The following is a 15,121-nucleotide window of genomic DNA, read 5'->3' on the forward strand; positions in this document are numbered from 1 at the left end:
GCGGGAGAGCTGTAGGCCCTTTCACACGCCACTTCCCCCCAGGGACCCTTAATCTCTGCAGACAGATGCTCTGGGCATTGCTTGCAGCCTGTCCCAGCCCCAGGGAGGGCTGCAGCCCGGGTTGGTATCGAGGGGCACAGGAAGGGGCTGGATCAGCTGAGAGCGGCGGGTTGTATCTGGTGTTGGCAGGGGGGAGGCAGAGATATGGGCTCCTAGGTGCGTCTGCTTTGCAAATAATCTTAATCATGAATAACTGTAATCCCAGGGATGAGCGACTGCGGCTCCTGCATTGCAGTTGCTCCTAACTCGAGCTGTTTGAAGTTGTTGCTGCCTCCATTGTGAGCCGGGAGCCCGGGCCGAGCCGCTGCTGCTCCCCAGCGGGGTGTGTGCGGGGAGAGCCCTTCCCTAGCGCCCCTCTGTGCCCAGCCGGGGGGACTCTCTGCGGGGGCTGGAACCAGCCCTTGAGCCTGCAGGTAAGAACTGATCCAGCTGTGGGAGAGCGAGTGCCCCTGGGAAAGGGACAATGGCCGCGGGGGGAGAGAGAATAATGAAGGGGGGGAGCCGCAGGAGAAATAAATGCGGAGCTAGGTTAGGTGTGGGAAGTTAACCGGACTGTGCTCGGTTGGGGCTACTTTGGGCATAGCTGCATCCATGGTAGAGTTTATAGCAGCATAAATATATAGGTAAAAAAATCGCACCCCCTTAGGTGACATTATTATACTAGTGTAACTTCTCTAGTATCAACCAGAGCTTAATGGCTCGGTGCCTCAGTTTCCCACATGGCAAATGGGGAGAATGGCGCTCTCCTGTCACTCGGGGGTATTGGGAGGAGAAATATTTTTTTTAAAACTGGTGCTCAGGTATTAGGTTTTGGGGGCCAGCAGGTAAGGACCATAGAGAGCGAAGCAGCCGCTGGCGAACATGGCACACTAGCTCTGATTCAGAAACCTCCCCCCACCCCCGCCCCAGCTTTTTTAAAGGAAATGGGAACTCGTGAATGTGAGTATCTGCTGCGCAGTGTTGGTCTGTAGATGCTAGAGCCGGGGTTCTCAACCTCTCTGAGCCCCCCCCCCCACACATACTCCATGACCCCCCTGTGCCACAACAACTGGTTTTCTGCATGTAAAAGCCAGGGGGTAGCAAGTGGGGCAGTTGCCCAGAGCCCCATGCCACAAGGGGCCCTGCAAAGCTACATTGCTCAGGTTTCCCCATCAGCCCCGTGTGGCAGGGCTCAGGACCCCGGGCTTCAGACCCAGGCAGTGGGGCTTTGGCTTTCTGTCCTGGGCCCCAGCGAGTCTTAACACTGGCCCTGTTTGGCAGAGCCCCTGAAATCTGCTCATGGCCCCCCATCCGGCCCCAGACCCTTCACTGAGAGCCACTGTCCTATAGAAATAGGAGACACTGCTGCGTCTCAGGTGGGTAGGTGTATAGGAGCTATAATAGCAGAAGGGTGATGATGCTTGAGGTGATGCATGTATGAGCACATCACTCACATGGCAGCAGCTCTTGCCCTTGCCTCTTGCCTCTGTAGTAGAGTGCCTATGTGTATGTGTGACTGTGTGTGGTGCAGTGTGGTGGGCTGTGTGTGTGTATATGCTGCTGAAGAATGTACCGGATGTCCCCAGTGCATCAGTAGGCTCCATAGGCAATGATGTCTGTGCTACCGATGTGTGGGCTTTGCTATGTGCCTATGCAGGAGTCATTATTGATCATTTCTCCAGGATGGGCAGCTACATGCTGTATTGGAGGATTGCCCCCTCTGCCAGCAGTCTCCTTTCCTGTTCAGTGGCAGGTTGCCAGATGCGAGCTTGTGAAGGTATTGGAGAAGTGCAAGGAGCTGTATATGTATAGGGATGTTGGGTCTATACAGTCTATGGGAGTGCAGGGGACTGTACGAGGGTTTAGCTAGCTATATGCATAGGTGATATATACTAATGTACTGGCTCTCAACCTTCCCAGACTACTGTACCTCTGGTAGGAGTCTGATTTGACTTGCATACCCCAAGTTCCCCTTTACTTAAAAATGACGTGCTTACAGAATCAGACATAAAAGTACAAAAGCAGCAAAGAGTCCTGTGGCACCTTATAGACTAACAGACATATTGGAGCATGAGCTTTCGTGGGTGAATACCCACTTCGTCGGATGCATGTAGTACAAAAGTGTCACAGCCCACTGATACTGAAAAATCGCTTCCTTTCTCATTTTTACCATATAATTATAAAATAAATCCACTGGAAATATTGTACTTACATTGCAGTGTATAGTACATAGAGCAGTATAAACAAGTCATTGTCTGAATGAAAATTGTTTGTACTGACTTCGCTAGTGCTTTTTATGTAGCCTGTTGTAAAACTAGGTAAGTATCTAGATGAGCTGATGTACCCCTTGGAAGACCTCTGCATACCTCCAGGGGGGGTAACATGCCCTCAATTAGTTAGTACAGTGGTTCTCAACCAGGGGTATGTGGGTGAGGATAAAAGAGAAAAGAATAATAGCAATGTTATGGTGGGGGGGGGGTCTATTATAGATCACCAAATCAGGAAGATTTTAGTTATAAGCTGGGGACGCACCAGTTGGAAGTAACGGAGGAGGAGAAGGACCTAGGAGTCCTGGATGATCGTAGGATGACTATGAGTAGGCAATGTGATGTGGCCGTTAAAAAAGCTAATGCGGTCTTGGGATGCATTAGGCGAGGTATTTCTAGTAGAGATAAGGAGGTGCTAGTCCCGTTATATAAGGCATTGGTGAGACCTCATTTGGAGTATTGTGTACAGTTTTGGTCTCCCATGTTTAAGAAGGATGAATTCAAACTGGAATGGGTACAAAGAAGGGCCACTAGAATGATCCGAGGAATGGAAAGCCTGTCGTATGAAAGGAGACTTGAGGAGCTCGGTTTGTTTTCCTTAACCAAAAGAAGGATAAGAGGAGATATGATTGCACTCTTTAAATATATCAGAGGATAAATACCAGGAAGGAGAGGAATTATTTCAGCTCAGTGCTAATGTGGACACGAGGACAAACGGATATAAATTGTCAGTCAGGAAATTTAGGCTTGAAATTAGACGAAGGTTTCTAACCATCAGAGGAGTGCAATTCTGGAACAGCCTACCGAGGGAAACAGTGGGGGTGAAAGACCTCCATGACTTTAAGATTAAGCTGGATAAGATTATGGAGGGGATGGTGTGATAGGATAACGGGTTTATCAATAGGTCAATAACGTGCCACACTGGTAATTAGTACAAAGGGTCAATGTTGGGATATTGTTAGCCTTTTCCAGAGGGTCTGGCTGGAGAGTCTTGCCCACATGCTCGGGGTTCAGCTGATCGCCATATTTGGGGTCGGGAAGGAATTTTCCTCCAGGGTAGATTGGCAGTGGCCCTGGAGGTTTTTCGCCTTCCTCCGAAGCATGGGGCAGGGGTCGCTTGCTGGTGGATTATCTGCTACTTGAAGTCTTTAAATCATGATTTGGAGCATTCAACAGCAGAGTCAAGGGAGAGAATTAGTTCAGGAGTGGGTGGATCGGCTTATGTGGCCTGCATCTTGCAGGAGGTCAGACTAGATGATCATAATGGTCCCTTCTGATCTTGAATTCTATGATTCTATGATTCTAAGAGGAAGTGGATGAGGCATTTTCCAAACAGGTAACAGGAATTAGCTAACCTGCGAGTTAGTACTGGTGGGGGCTTTTAACTTCCCTGATATCTACTTGGAAGACTAATACAGCAAAACATAGTGTGTCCTGCAATTTCTTAGCGTGTGTAGGGGACAGCTTTCTGGCTCAGAAAATTGAGGAAACCACTAGGGGGTTATCCCTTTTGGATCTGGTTTTGACCAACAGGGATGAATTAGTTGCGAACCTGAAGGTGGTCAGGAACTTGGGAAGAAGAGATCATGATCTGATAGAATTCAAGATCCTAAGGAAAGGAGGACCAGCAAACCAAGGACACTGGACTTCAGAAAGGTGGATTTCAGCCAGCTCAGAGAAATATTAGGCAAGGTCCCATGGAGAGACTAATTGGGAAGAAAAGCAGTTGAAGGGGGCTGGCAGTTCCTAAAAGATGTAATATCAAGCTATTCCCATGCAAAGGAAATTTAAGAAGAGCCACAGGAGGTCAATGGGGCTGCACAAGAAGCTTTTTAGTATCTAAAAGCCAAAAGGGATACAGGCAGGGAATGGAAGGAGGGGCAGGTCACCAAGGAAGTATACACATGGGAATAGCATGTAAGGGCCAAATCAGGAAAGCCAAGGCAAAGAATGAGTTACAGCTGTCAAGGAATGTTGGAGACAACAAGAAGGAGTTCTACAAATACACCTCTACCTCGATATAATGCAACCCGATATAACATGAATTCAGATATAACGCGGTAAAGCAGTGCTCCGGGGGGGCAGGGCTGTGCACTCCAGTGGATCAAAGCAAGTTCTATATAACGCAATAAGATTTTTTTGGCTCCCGAGGACTGCGTTATATCGAGGTAGAGGTGTATGTCAGACAAAAAGAAAGATCAGGGATGATGTGGGTCCGCTGCTCAATGGAGAAGGTGAGTTGGTAACGGAAGATGATGGGAAGGCAGAACTGCTCAATGCCTACTTTGCTTCTGTCTTCTCACAAAAAATAACAGGACCAGATGACTAGTGAAGTTACTATAGACAATAGTATGCAGATTAAGATAAATAGAGAACATATCATAGATCTTGTGACTAATCTCAATCAGTTCAAGTCAACAGAGTGCTGAAGGTATTAGCTGCAGAAATTTCAGTCGCTGGCAATAATATTTGCAAACTCATGGATAACAGGAGAGGTCCCGGAAGACTGGAGAAGGGCTAACATAGTGGCCATCATTAAAAGTTGGAGCCGGGGAACTACAGATCAGTCAGCCTGACTTCAATACCTGGAAAGCTACTAGAGCAATGTATAAAACATTCAATTTGCAAATACCTGGAGAATGAAGGAGTGATCACTAGCAGCCAGCATGGATTTACCAAGAACAAATCCTGCCAGACCAGCTTTCTTTCTTTCTTTGACAGGGTTGGGTGGATGGGAGAAATGTGGTGGACATAATATACCTGGACTTTAGCAAGGCTTTTGACCCAGTCCCACAAGACATTCTGACAGGTAAACTGGAGAAATGTAGGCTTGGCAGAACTACCATCAAGTGGATACATAATTGGTTAAATACCCACAACCAAAGAGTAACTATTAATAGAATGATGTCCAATTAGAGGGAGGTCTCAAGTGGGGTTCCACAGGGATCTGTTCTGGGTCCGGTGTTATTTAACATCCTTTATTAATTACCTGGATGTAGAAATAGAGAGCGTACGGATCTAATTTGCAGATGATGCAAAGCTAGGGAGGGTTGCAAATACTTTGGAAGACAGAGCTAAAATTCAGAGGGATCTTGATAAATTGGAGAACGGGGCTACAGACAAAATGAAATTCAGCATAGACAAATGTAAGGTACTACACAACTGTGAAGCCTTGATCTTGCCTGTTTTCTTTCCTGGGAGCAGGTTTTTCAATTCCCAAGCCCAACATGATCTCTTGGAGGAAATGGAGAAAAGAGCTGTGGGTCCCAGACTCTCAGAACTCTGAGGAAAGTGTGACCCTGAGGAACACCCTCACAGGTGAGGAATTGGTTAAAGTGATACAGAAACCATCCATCATTGATGTAAACAGCTGGAATTCCCACAAAGGCCCCATTCGCTCCTCTGCCTCATCTCACCCAGGTCAGAATGTTGTATCCTCTTGGCAGACCTCATGCTTGGCTTCCCACCCATCCTGAGTGGCACCTGGCAGTAGCTCTCTTCCCTCTGAGAGTTCAGGTGATATGTGGAGGCAAAATTGCTTCCCTCCTCTCTGTCTTCTGAAGAATGATTTGGGGGCAGGATTCGGCTCCTGATTCTTAATCTCCCCAGCAGTTAATTCAGTTTACTTCCCCCCCTTCCCCATTCTCCTTTCTGAGGTTCCCTTTCCCCCAGCACAGAGAATGTCTGGATCCCCTGACTGTCCCAGAAGCTGTTGGGACAGTGATTGAGGACAAGGACGAGAATCTTTAGCAGGGAGGTTCTGAGCAAGTGGAACCACATGGGAGGGTATCGGGAGGAGCTATGAGCAAAGTGTCACGTTCAAACAATCTAATTACTGAACAGCCGTATGCTGACATAAGGCTTGAGCTCCAACTGAAGATTTTCCCACACTCAGCACGTTCATATCGTTTCTCTTTAGTGAAGATTCATGGCTGGATCATGATTGCATTAAAGTCCTCCAAACCTCCCTGTCTCCTTGGCTGATTCCTCTGCTGCCTCTCTGACCTGCATTCACTCTCACAGGCTTCTCCCCATTTGGGACTATGGGAAATTTTCCCTTTGGTTCTTCCCAATACTATTCCATGTGGTTCCATTTGCTCAGGGCTGAATATTCCCCTCCTCGTCCTTGCTCACACCTCACAGTAGCTCCCGTCCCTCAGAGTTCTAACTTGGGAAATGGCATTGGATTGGTCTCTCCTTGCCTCTGGGGAGAGGTTCTTGGGTTTGTTTTTTTGGTGGGAGAGGAATTCAGCTCCTGATTGCTTGATCTCCTTAGCAATTACTTTGATTTATTTTCCCCCTTTCCTAATACGTATAAAATGATGGGGTCAAAATGAGCTGTTACCACTCAAGAGAGAGATCTTGGAGTCATTGTGGGTTGTTCTCTGAAATCATCCACTCAAAGTGCAGCAGGAGTCAAAAAAGCGAACAGAAAGTGGGAAATCCTTAGGAAAGGGATAGATAATAAGACAAAAGATCATATTGCCTCTATATAAATCCATGGTCCGTCCACATCTTGAATACAGTGTGCAGATGTGGTTGCTCCAGCTCAAAAAAGATATATTGGAAATGGAAAAGGTTCAGAAAAGGGCAACAAAAATGATTAGGGGTATGGAATGGCTGTCACATGAGGAGAGATTAATAAGATTGGGACTTTTCAGCTTGAAAAAAAGATGACTAAGGGGGGATATGATTGAGGTCTAGAAAATCATGACTGGTGTGGAGAAATTAAATAAGGAAGTGTTATTTATTGCTTCTCATAACACAAGAACTAGGGTCACCAAATGAAATTAACAGGCAGCAGGTTTAAAACAAACAAAAGGAAGTATTTCTTCACATAACGCACAGTCAACCTGTGGAACTCTTTGCTAGGGGATGTTTTGAAGGCCAAGACTATAACAGGGTTCAAAAAAGAACTAGATAAATTCATAGCGGATAGGTCCATCTATGGCTACTAACCAGGATGGGCAGGGATGGTGTCCCTAGCTTCGATTTGCCAGAAACTGGGAATGGGTGACAGGGGATGGATCACTTGATGATTATCTGTTCTGTTCATTCCCTCTGGGGCACCTGGCATTGGCCACTGTCGGTAGACAGGATACTGGGTTAGATGATCCTTTGGTCTGATCCAGTATGGCCATTCTTATGTTTTTATGTTCCCATTCCCCTTTTTGAGGTTCCTTTTCTCCCTGGCACAGGGAATGACTCCTGTCTGGATTCTCTCCTTTGCCCAGCAGGTGATGGGATGATGAGTAAGATTAAGGAGGAGAATCCTGAGCAGGAAGGTCCTGAGGAAGTGGAACGACACAGGACGGTATTGGGAAGATCCAAAGGAAATGTTTCCCAGAGACCCAAGCAAGGAGAAGCCTGTGGGAGTCGGTACAAGGCAGAAGGGAAACCAGCCAAGGAAGAGACGGGCTGAATCCACTCATCCAGGAGGAGGTTTGGAGGATCCTAAAGAGACCATGATCCAGCCGAAGATGCACACTAAAAAGAAATCGTATAACTGCCCCGAATGTGGGAAAAGCTTCACTCAGACATCAAATCTTATTATACATGAGAGAATCCACACAGGGCAGAGACCCTATAAATGCCTTGAGTGTGGGAAAAGCTTCAGGCAGAGATCAGACCTCAGTAAACATCAGCGAATCCACACGGGAGAGACCCCTTATAAATGCCCCGACTGTGGGAAAAGCTTTAAGCAAAGATTCAGCCTCATCGTACATCACCGAAGTCACACTGGAGAGACCCCTTATAAATGCAATGACTGCGGGAAAGGCTTCACCCAGAGCACCAACCTGGTTTCACACCAGAGGATCCACACGGGAGAGACACCCTATAAATGCACCGACTGCGGCAAGAGCTTCAAGCAAAGATTCAGCCTCATCGTACATCAAAGAAACCACACTGGAGAGAGAGCCTATAAATGCGCCGACTGCGGGAAAAGCTTCAAGCAGAGCTCGGAGCTCATTTCACACCAGAGAATCCACGTCGGAGAGAGGCCCTTCAAATGCACGGAGTGTGGGAAAAACTTCAGTCAGAGCTCGGGCCTGATTAGACATCGGAGAACCCACACGGGAGAGAAACCCTACAAGTGCATCGATTGTGGGAAAGGCTTCAGTCAGAGCTCAGGACTCATTAGGCATCGGAGAACCCACACGGGGCAGAAACCTTATGACTGCCCTGAGTGCGGGAAAAGCTTCACTCAGAGCTCAGCCCTTATCGTACATCAGAGAGTCCACACAGGAGAGGCACCCTATCGCTGTTCTGTCTGTGGGAAAAGCTACAAGGTGAAGGACTCCCTTATTTCCCACCAGAAACTCCACACAGGATAGGAGGCAAAGGGAGCACTCACAGCGGGGCAATGGCTCTGTGCCCTCCTGAAGCAAAGTGTAAATGTGCTTCCTTTGAGGATAGTCTTGGGAGAGGAGCAAGGGGGGGTGGAGCATGGACACCAACTCCATGGATACTCCAGGGCTGGAGCACCCACGGGAAAAAAAAATAGGGCTGCCAGTGGGTGCTAAGTACCCACTATGGGTCAGTGCCTCTTCCTCCCCCACAGTGCCTCCCGCCTGCCTGTGGCCCCCTGATCAGTTCCTCCCCCTCCTCCCAACGCCTCCTGCCTGCTGCAATCAGCTGTTCCATGGTGTGCTGGAGGCACTGGAGGGGGAGAAGCAGGAACAGGTGGAAGAAGGCGGGCAGAAAGAGGCAGGGTGGGGGCTTGGAGGAAGGGGTGGGGGCGGGGCCTGGAGCACAGTGGGGGTCGAGCACCCCTGGGGATCTCTGTAAGTCAGCGACTATGGGGTGGATGGTTTCAGTTTGGGGAGAGGGGGTTGGCAGGATCGGTGCGTTAGTCAGTATAGAGATGTGCCACTTCCTGAAGTCTTTTTAGTTTTCCTGTGGCACCTTACCTGCGAGAGGGCAGAAACAAAGCAGCTCAGGACAGGACAATTGCAGGCTGCAGCTATACAAAGCAGTTGGCAGTTTGGTTACCTCATTGCATGTTGTACATAGTGTCCATAATAAAGGATTTATCTTGACACCTCTGCTCATCAGAAAGATACCACATGGTACCAGCAGTGGAAGGCACCCAGCATGCTGGAAGACCCAGTGAGAGAGGTCACATTGCAATGGCCACTCCAGAGCCTCTACAACTACAAGTAATTCTCCACCCATCCTGAGAATCAGAGGATATGCCTGAAAAGGATTCAAACAGCAGTTTGAGCTGCTTATGAAAGTCAGCCACAGGGACAAATAAAGTGGAGGCGAAGCCAAAGATTGCTTTGATCCTTACTGTGACAGGCACAGAAGTCCCAGATGGTGGTGGAAAAAGAGAGGAAAGTTGTGCAGAAATATCAAAAAAGTTTGAGGCTCATTGTGTTCTTAGAAAAAAATGTTACTTATGAGAGAGAGATGGGTCAAGACAAGAACACAGAATGAAGGGGAAACAATAGAGAAGTTTTGTCAAAGTTTTAAAGCTAAAAAGTCAGTCCTGTGATTATGGAATCGTAAAAGATTCTCTCATTAAAGACCAAATTATCCTGGGGTGTAATACTAAAAAAGGCTGTGAATGGTTATGAAGGGAGATGGATCTGTCACTAGAAAGGGCAATATGTTTAGGTAAGCCCCTTTGTTTTCAGTTTAAACTGATTTTTACTGAAAAATTCCCAGGTTTTACAAAAAGTATTATTCTGTTTTTTCTGATTTTCACCCTACTTTTATATCATTCAAATATATAAAAAAATAACATGTTTTATTAGGGAAATACCATACATGGCATGAGATCTATGTATTACGATCATACATTAGTCTGTGTATATATGCGAAGCTGCCTGTTGAAGTCAGGCTATGTATTAATCTAGAAGATACACACAATAAACGGGCGGGCATGCAAGTGCGCATCTGAACGTACTGATGAATCTCATGCCCACCCCGTACACGTTTCAAGCTGTTAGCAGATAACGGGTTAAAGATCTGACACTCTAAAATGGGAAGAAAACAAAAATCTGTATCAGAATATGTTACAGAACACAAGGAAATGTTCGAAAGTTTTAAAAAAACAAAAGTAGGAGAAAGGGATGAAGTTGAGTATATGCACTGCAAACGGTGTGGCCCAATTATTAAATGTAAATAGTTATAGGCCAATAGTTCTAAGTCTACAACAGTAAACTGTTTATTCAAATGAAAAGCCTTCTTTGCGGATTAGAGATGTGTTGTTTTCTTAAATGCAGAGGTGGCCTTGTGTTTTGAGTTCTGGTTTAGTTCTGCAGCAAAGCACACTGATGAATGGAATTCAAAGCATTAATTTACTGAATGCTTTTCTCCCCAGTCTTTCCGTCCACCAGAATAAACCCTGATATTTACCCAGAAAAATTATTAATAGTTTTTTGCACTGATTTTCACCTGTTTTTGTTGTGGTAATAAACACTGATAAAATCTTGGGAAAAATTAAATTAAATTAAAACTGAAAACGAAGGGCCCTATGTACAGGCCAGGCAGGAAACAATGTCAATGATGTGGCAACCAGTCTGATTATAGAAAATAGCCAGCATTTGGGCAGATATGTAGAAACTGTAATAAACCCAACCATTATACTAAAATGTGCACAGAAAGCAGGAAAGTTCATGTATCAAGTGCAGAAAGGGATTCCTTGGGTGAAGAGGAACTGCTGTTCTAAAGCAAATAGAGGAGGGTGAAAACTCGGAAGATTGGCAAGATGCAAGATAGACACTGGGTCGCAAATAAATGTAATAACACAAACTGAAATACAGAGATGTAAGGAGCATGGAAAAGTGGAAGAGTCAAAAGCGTCTGTGAAGACTATGATGGAGGAACAATGCCAGTGTTGCAAGAGTGAACGCTGACACTTCAGTGCAAATGGAAAATGATAAAGCAAGAGTTTGTGGTGGTACAGAGGCCAGCCCAGCCTTGGGCCTATACATGCGTCAGGAGTTTGGTCTCATGAAGAGGACGCGTAAACCTCAGAGAGACAGGAAGACAAGGCAGAACCAGATACAAAAGTATTAAGAGCAGCAATGACGAGGGATTCCCAAGAAACAGGTGCCTCCCAGTAACAGCCATTAGGCAGTTAGAAGAAGGTGCAGAACCTATGGTACATACTATGTGACGTTTCACACCCCTTAGGAAAGAGGGTAGAGGAAGAGCTGTGAAACATGACAGTCAATGGTATGATTTGGAGAACAGAAGAGCCAGCAGATCGGGTTCCTTCCTTAGTAACTAGAGAGAAAAGGATGGAGACTGAACAAAAACAGAAAAAGTACACTTGGCCACAAAACGTGAACTATCTGAGATGGCAGGAGCCAAACTCCTCACCAAATTAGATGCATTGGCAAAGTAGTGGCAGATCCTCTTAGACCAGGGGTCTCAAACTCAAATGACCACGAGGGCCACATGAGGACTAGTGAATTGAACCGAGGGCCGCATCACTGACCCCCCCCCCTCGCTGCCTCTGGCCCCGTCCCCACTCCACCACTTCCATTAAGCTCCGCCTCTGACCCACCTCTTCCAACACCTTCCCTGCCCCATCCAACCCCTTCCCCGAAGTCCCCACCCCAACACTGCCCCCAGGGCGTGCAGAAAGGGTGCAGGGTGCGGCAGGGGGCTCAGGGCAGGGCGTTGGTGGGTAGGATGCAAGAGGGTGAGGGGTGCGGCAGGGGGCTCAGGGCAGGGAGTGCAGGAGGGGTGCGGGATGCGGCAGGGGGCTCAGGGCAGGGAGTTGGGGTGCAGGAGGGGTGTGGGATGTGGCAGGGAGCTCAGAGCAGGAGGTTGGGATGCGGCAGGGGGCTCAGGGCAGGGGGTTGGGGGGTGGGATGTGGCGGGGGCTCAGGGCAGGGGGTTGGGGTGTGGGATGTGGTAGGGGGCTCAGGGCAGGGAGTTGGGGTGTGGGATGTGGCAGGGGGCTGAGGGCAGGGAGTTGGGGTGCAGGGTGTGGGCTCCAGCCCGGCGCCGCTTACCTAAAGCGGTGGCAGCGGCGCACACCGGGGCCAAGGCAGGCTGCCTGCCTGCCTGCCTGCCCTGGCCCCCGCACTGCTCCGTTCCTGGGGGAAGGGGGTGGGGCTCAGGGTTCTGTGCGTGCGCTGCTCTTGCCGCTCCTCTAGGTACCTCCCATGAAGCTCCCATTGGCCACTGTTCCCAGCCAATGGGAGCTGCAGGGGCGGTGCCTGGAAGGAGGCAATGCAGGAGCCGTCTGCCTCCTGCCCCCTCTCCCCTCCCGACCGAAGGGGTGTGCTGCGAGCCCTGCACCACTGTCTGAAGCAGCTGGCAACGCCACCGGGGGCAATCCTGCAGGTAGGCAGAGAGGCGGGGGGAGCTTGGTGGGCCACACGCAAGAGCCCTGCGGGCCACGTGTTTGAGACCCCTGTCTTAGACCAATGGTCCTCAAACTTTTGAAGGTCGTGCCTCTCCCTTTCCCCTGCCAGCCCGCTTTCCCTCCCCCCTGAGCTGGGTCTGGGGCCGTGGCCAGGAGCCGAGGCTGGGGGCAGAACCGGAGTCATAGCCAGACAGTGTTGGGGGCTAGCAGCCAGGTCCACGGCCAGGTGTGGCTCCGCTCCCAGCCTCAGCCACGGCCGCTGGTCAGGAACAGAGCCATGGCCAGTCGCTGAGGCTGGGGGCTGGCACAGGGCCCAGAGTGGAGCCAGGGATGCAGCTGGGAGCGAGACCAGAGCAGAGCTGGGGGCAGGGAAGGGCTGGGTGTCGCTCCCTCCCCACATTTCCGTGGGGGAGGGCCCAGGCCCCCACTGTGCGCCCCCAGATGTTCCTCCATGCCCCCATATGGGGCCACGCCCCCACACTTTGGGGACCTCTGTCTTCGAGAGTGCTCCAAGATCTACACTCTCAACACACCGATTACCCACTGATTAGCAGATACTGCTTCTGAAGACTAAGCTGCCTTTCTGTAGAGGTTCAGTCTTTCACTGTCCAGGAAGCCAAATGCTGGGAGCTCCGGCAGATGTCAGAGTGCACATTGATGATACACTGATTTGGGGCAGCACTGCCTTTGAACATCAGGCCGCAGAGAGGAGAGTACTGGAAACTGTAAGAGCTAAGACTCTTACACTGAAATGATGTTAATTTCAAACCATGGAACTAGCCTTCTTGGGCAAGAGACTGACAGCAAAGGGAACCAAAGATTCAGGCAATACTGAACAGGCCGACACCTGATGTTAAAAGGGGAATTCAAAGGCTGCTAGGCATGCTGCATTATGTCAGCAAGTTCATACCTAACCATGCAGCTCGCACAACTCATCTATGAGGTCTCTGCCACAAGGTCACCAAATGGAAGAGCGTTCAATGATTTAAAGCATATTATGACAGCAGCTCCAATACTGCAAACTCTGCGAAGTGTAGGACTGGAAAAGAGAAGGCCACTACTGGGATATATTTTGTGGAAGCTCCAAGGCTGCCTCCTAGTGGACAAAATCCAGGCTCTCAAAGCATGCCCTTTCCCAGCCACAAAGAAACAGGTCTGAAGGTTTTGGGGACATGCTGTTTACTACTGCTGATTTGTACCAGGGTTTTCTATGGTAGCAGTTCCCCTCATTAACTTAATTAAGGCCAGTAGCCCCCAGGAGGATTCACTGGCTTGCAAAAGGGCTTTTGAGAAGTTGAAAAACCATCTTTCCTGTTCAGTCCCAGCTTCTCAAAATAATTCATTTTGCAGACTGACATAATCCCAGGTAGTTAATGGAGTGGAAGATACTGTACTCTATCTGAGCAACGAACTGTTCCCTTGGGAGTGGGCATATTCAGTAACAGAAAAGAAAAGACTTTGTGACACAGAAGCTCCTTGGCAAAGGATCCCCTGTTCTTTGCCAAAATTTTGACCTCAGACCTGACAAACTCACTGCACCAAACACATCTTGCAGAATATTGATCCATAAGGGTAACATGTAAGGTATCTACAGAATGCGCATAACTTTTGAAGTTTCATAATCATTGTGAGATGTATGTACAGCTAATATTTAAGGAGTAATGTATTGAGATTGAAAGTATGCTTCATGGACTTGGAATAAAAGTTAGTCACCATGGAATAATATGTCTTGGTGATGGGCAATTCAAGCAGAGGGGTGTTGACACCTCACCCTGGTTAGTCAGTGATATAATCCTTGTTCCATCCCAAGACGGTCCATGGAAAACCATCAGAGACAACTGTAAACTATCTAAAACACTTGGAGATAAAAAAGGAATCTCACAACAGATGGAATCACCCTGCCTCTGAACAAAGACTGGCCCAGTATGATACGGAGTGAGGAAAGGCACTCCAGATTCATTCAGTGAGGAAACAGCTTGTGGAATGAGGGTGTTTTTATCAACGTTTTAGTTCCTGGTACCTGTGAAGCCAGCCAGCTCTGCAACAGTCTGAACTTTTGGCAGAAAACTTACTTCATTATTAGCTAGGAGAGGTAACAAGTAATAAATGTTGAGCCAGGTTCATGGTTTATGATTTTGTTGTGTATTGTAACCATTTGTTTCTATTGCTCACTCTTGTTTCTAGGTAAGTCTCCTTTTAAAATAAACCTACTTTTGTTTCATTACAAGCATTCACAAGCTGTGTGGTTTAAAGTTAAACTGGGGTACCCGGCTCCTTTGGGGGCTGAGGATCTGGGATTTCTGTGAGTAGCCAGTGTTAGGGGCTGGCTATCACAGGGAATGATTCAAAGGGACTCAAGGTCAGGGGTGCACCTCTTGTTAAGCTGCAAGGCAAAGATGGGGCTGGCCTCACCCAGAGGAGAGGGCCTGCGTGGCTGACAGACTGATGGTGTTAGGGAGCTAACACCCTGTCACGGAGTGTCGGG

At 48.2% G+C, this 15,121-nt stretch overlaps 1 protein-coding gene and 1 long non-coding RNA gene across 3 annotated transcripts in view; both read left to right on the forward strand.

The window, feature by feature from the left end:
• On the forward strand, window positions 1–7,695 carry LOC120383041. 2 transcript variants are annotated; one of them, XR_005588340.1, is made up of 4 exons: window positions 1–120; window positions 266–473; window positions 5,511–5,624; window positions 7,541–7,695. It is a non-coding gene; the product is annotated as an uncharacterized LOC120383041 (long non-coding RNA). The 2 variants fall into 2 exon arrangements; XR_005588339.1 differs by lacking the exon at window positions 1–120 and having other exon boundaries at window positions 148–473.
• The window catches only part of LOC120383115 (zinc finger protein 2-like), a 21,609-nt gene continuing 14,183 nt past the window's right edge, over window positions 7,696–15,121 (forward strand). Inside the window, exon 1 of the mRNA XM_039500740.1 lies at window positions 7,696–8,640. Coding sequence (XP_039356674.1) covers window positions 7,772–8,640 — 869 coding nt within the window. The 5' untranslated portion in view covers window positions 7,696–7,771. The remainder of the gene's footprint in view (window positions 8,641–15,121) is intronic.

The sequence above is a fragment of the Mauremys reevesii genome, linkage group 15, assembly GCF_016161935.1.
Source record: "Mauremys reevesii isolate NIE-2019 linkage group 15, ASM1616193v1, whole genome shotgun sequence".
Lineage (NCBI taxonomy): Eukaryota > Metazoa > Chordata > Testudines > Geoemydidae > Mauremys > Mauremys reevesii.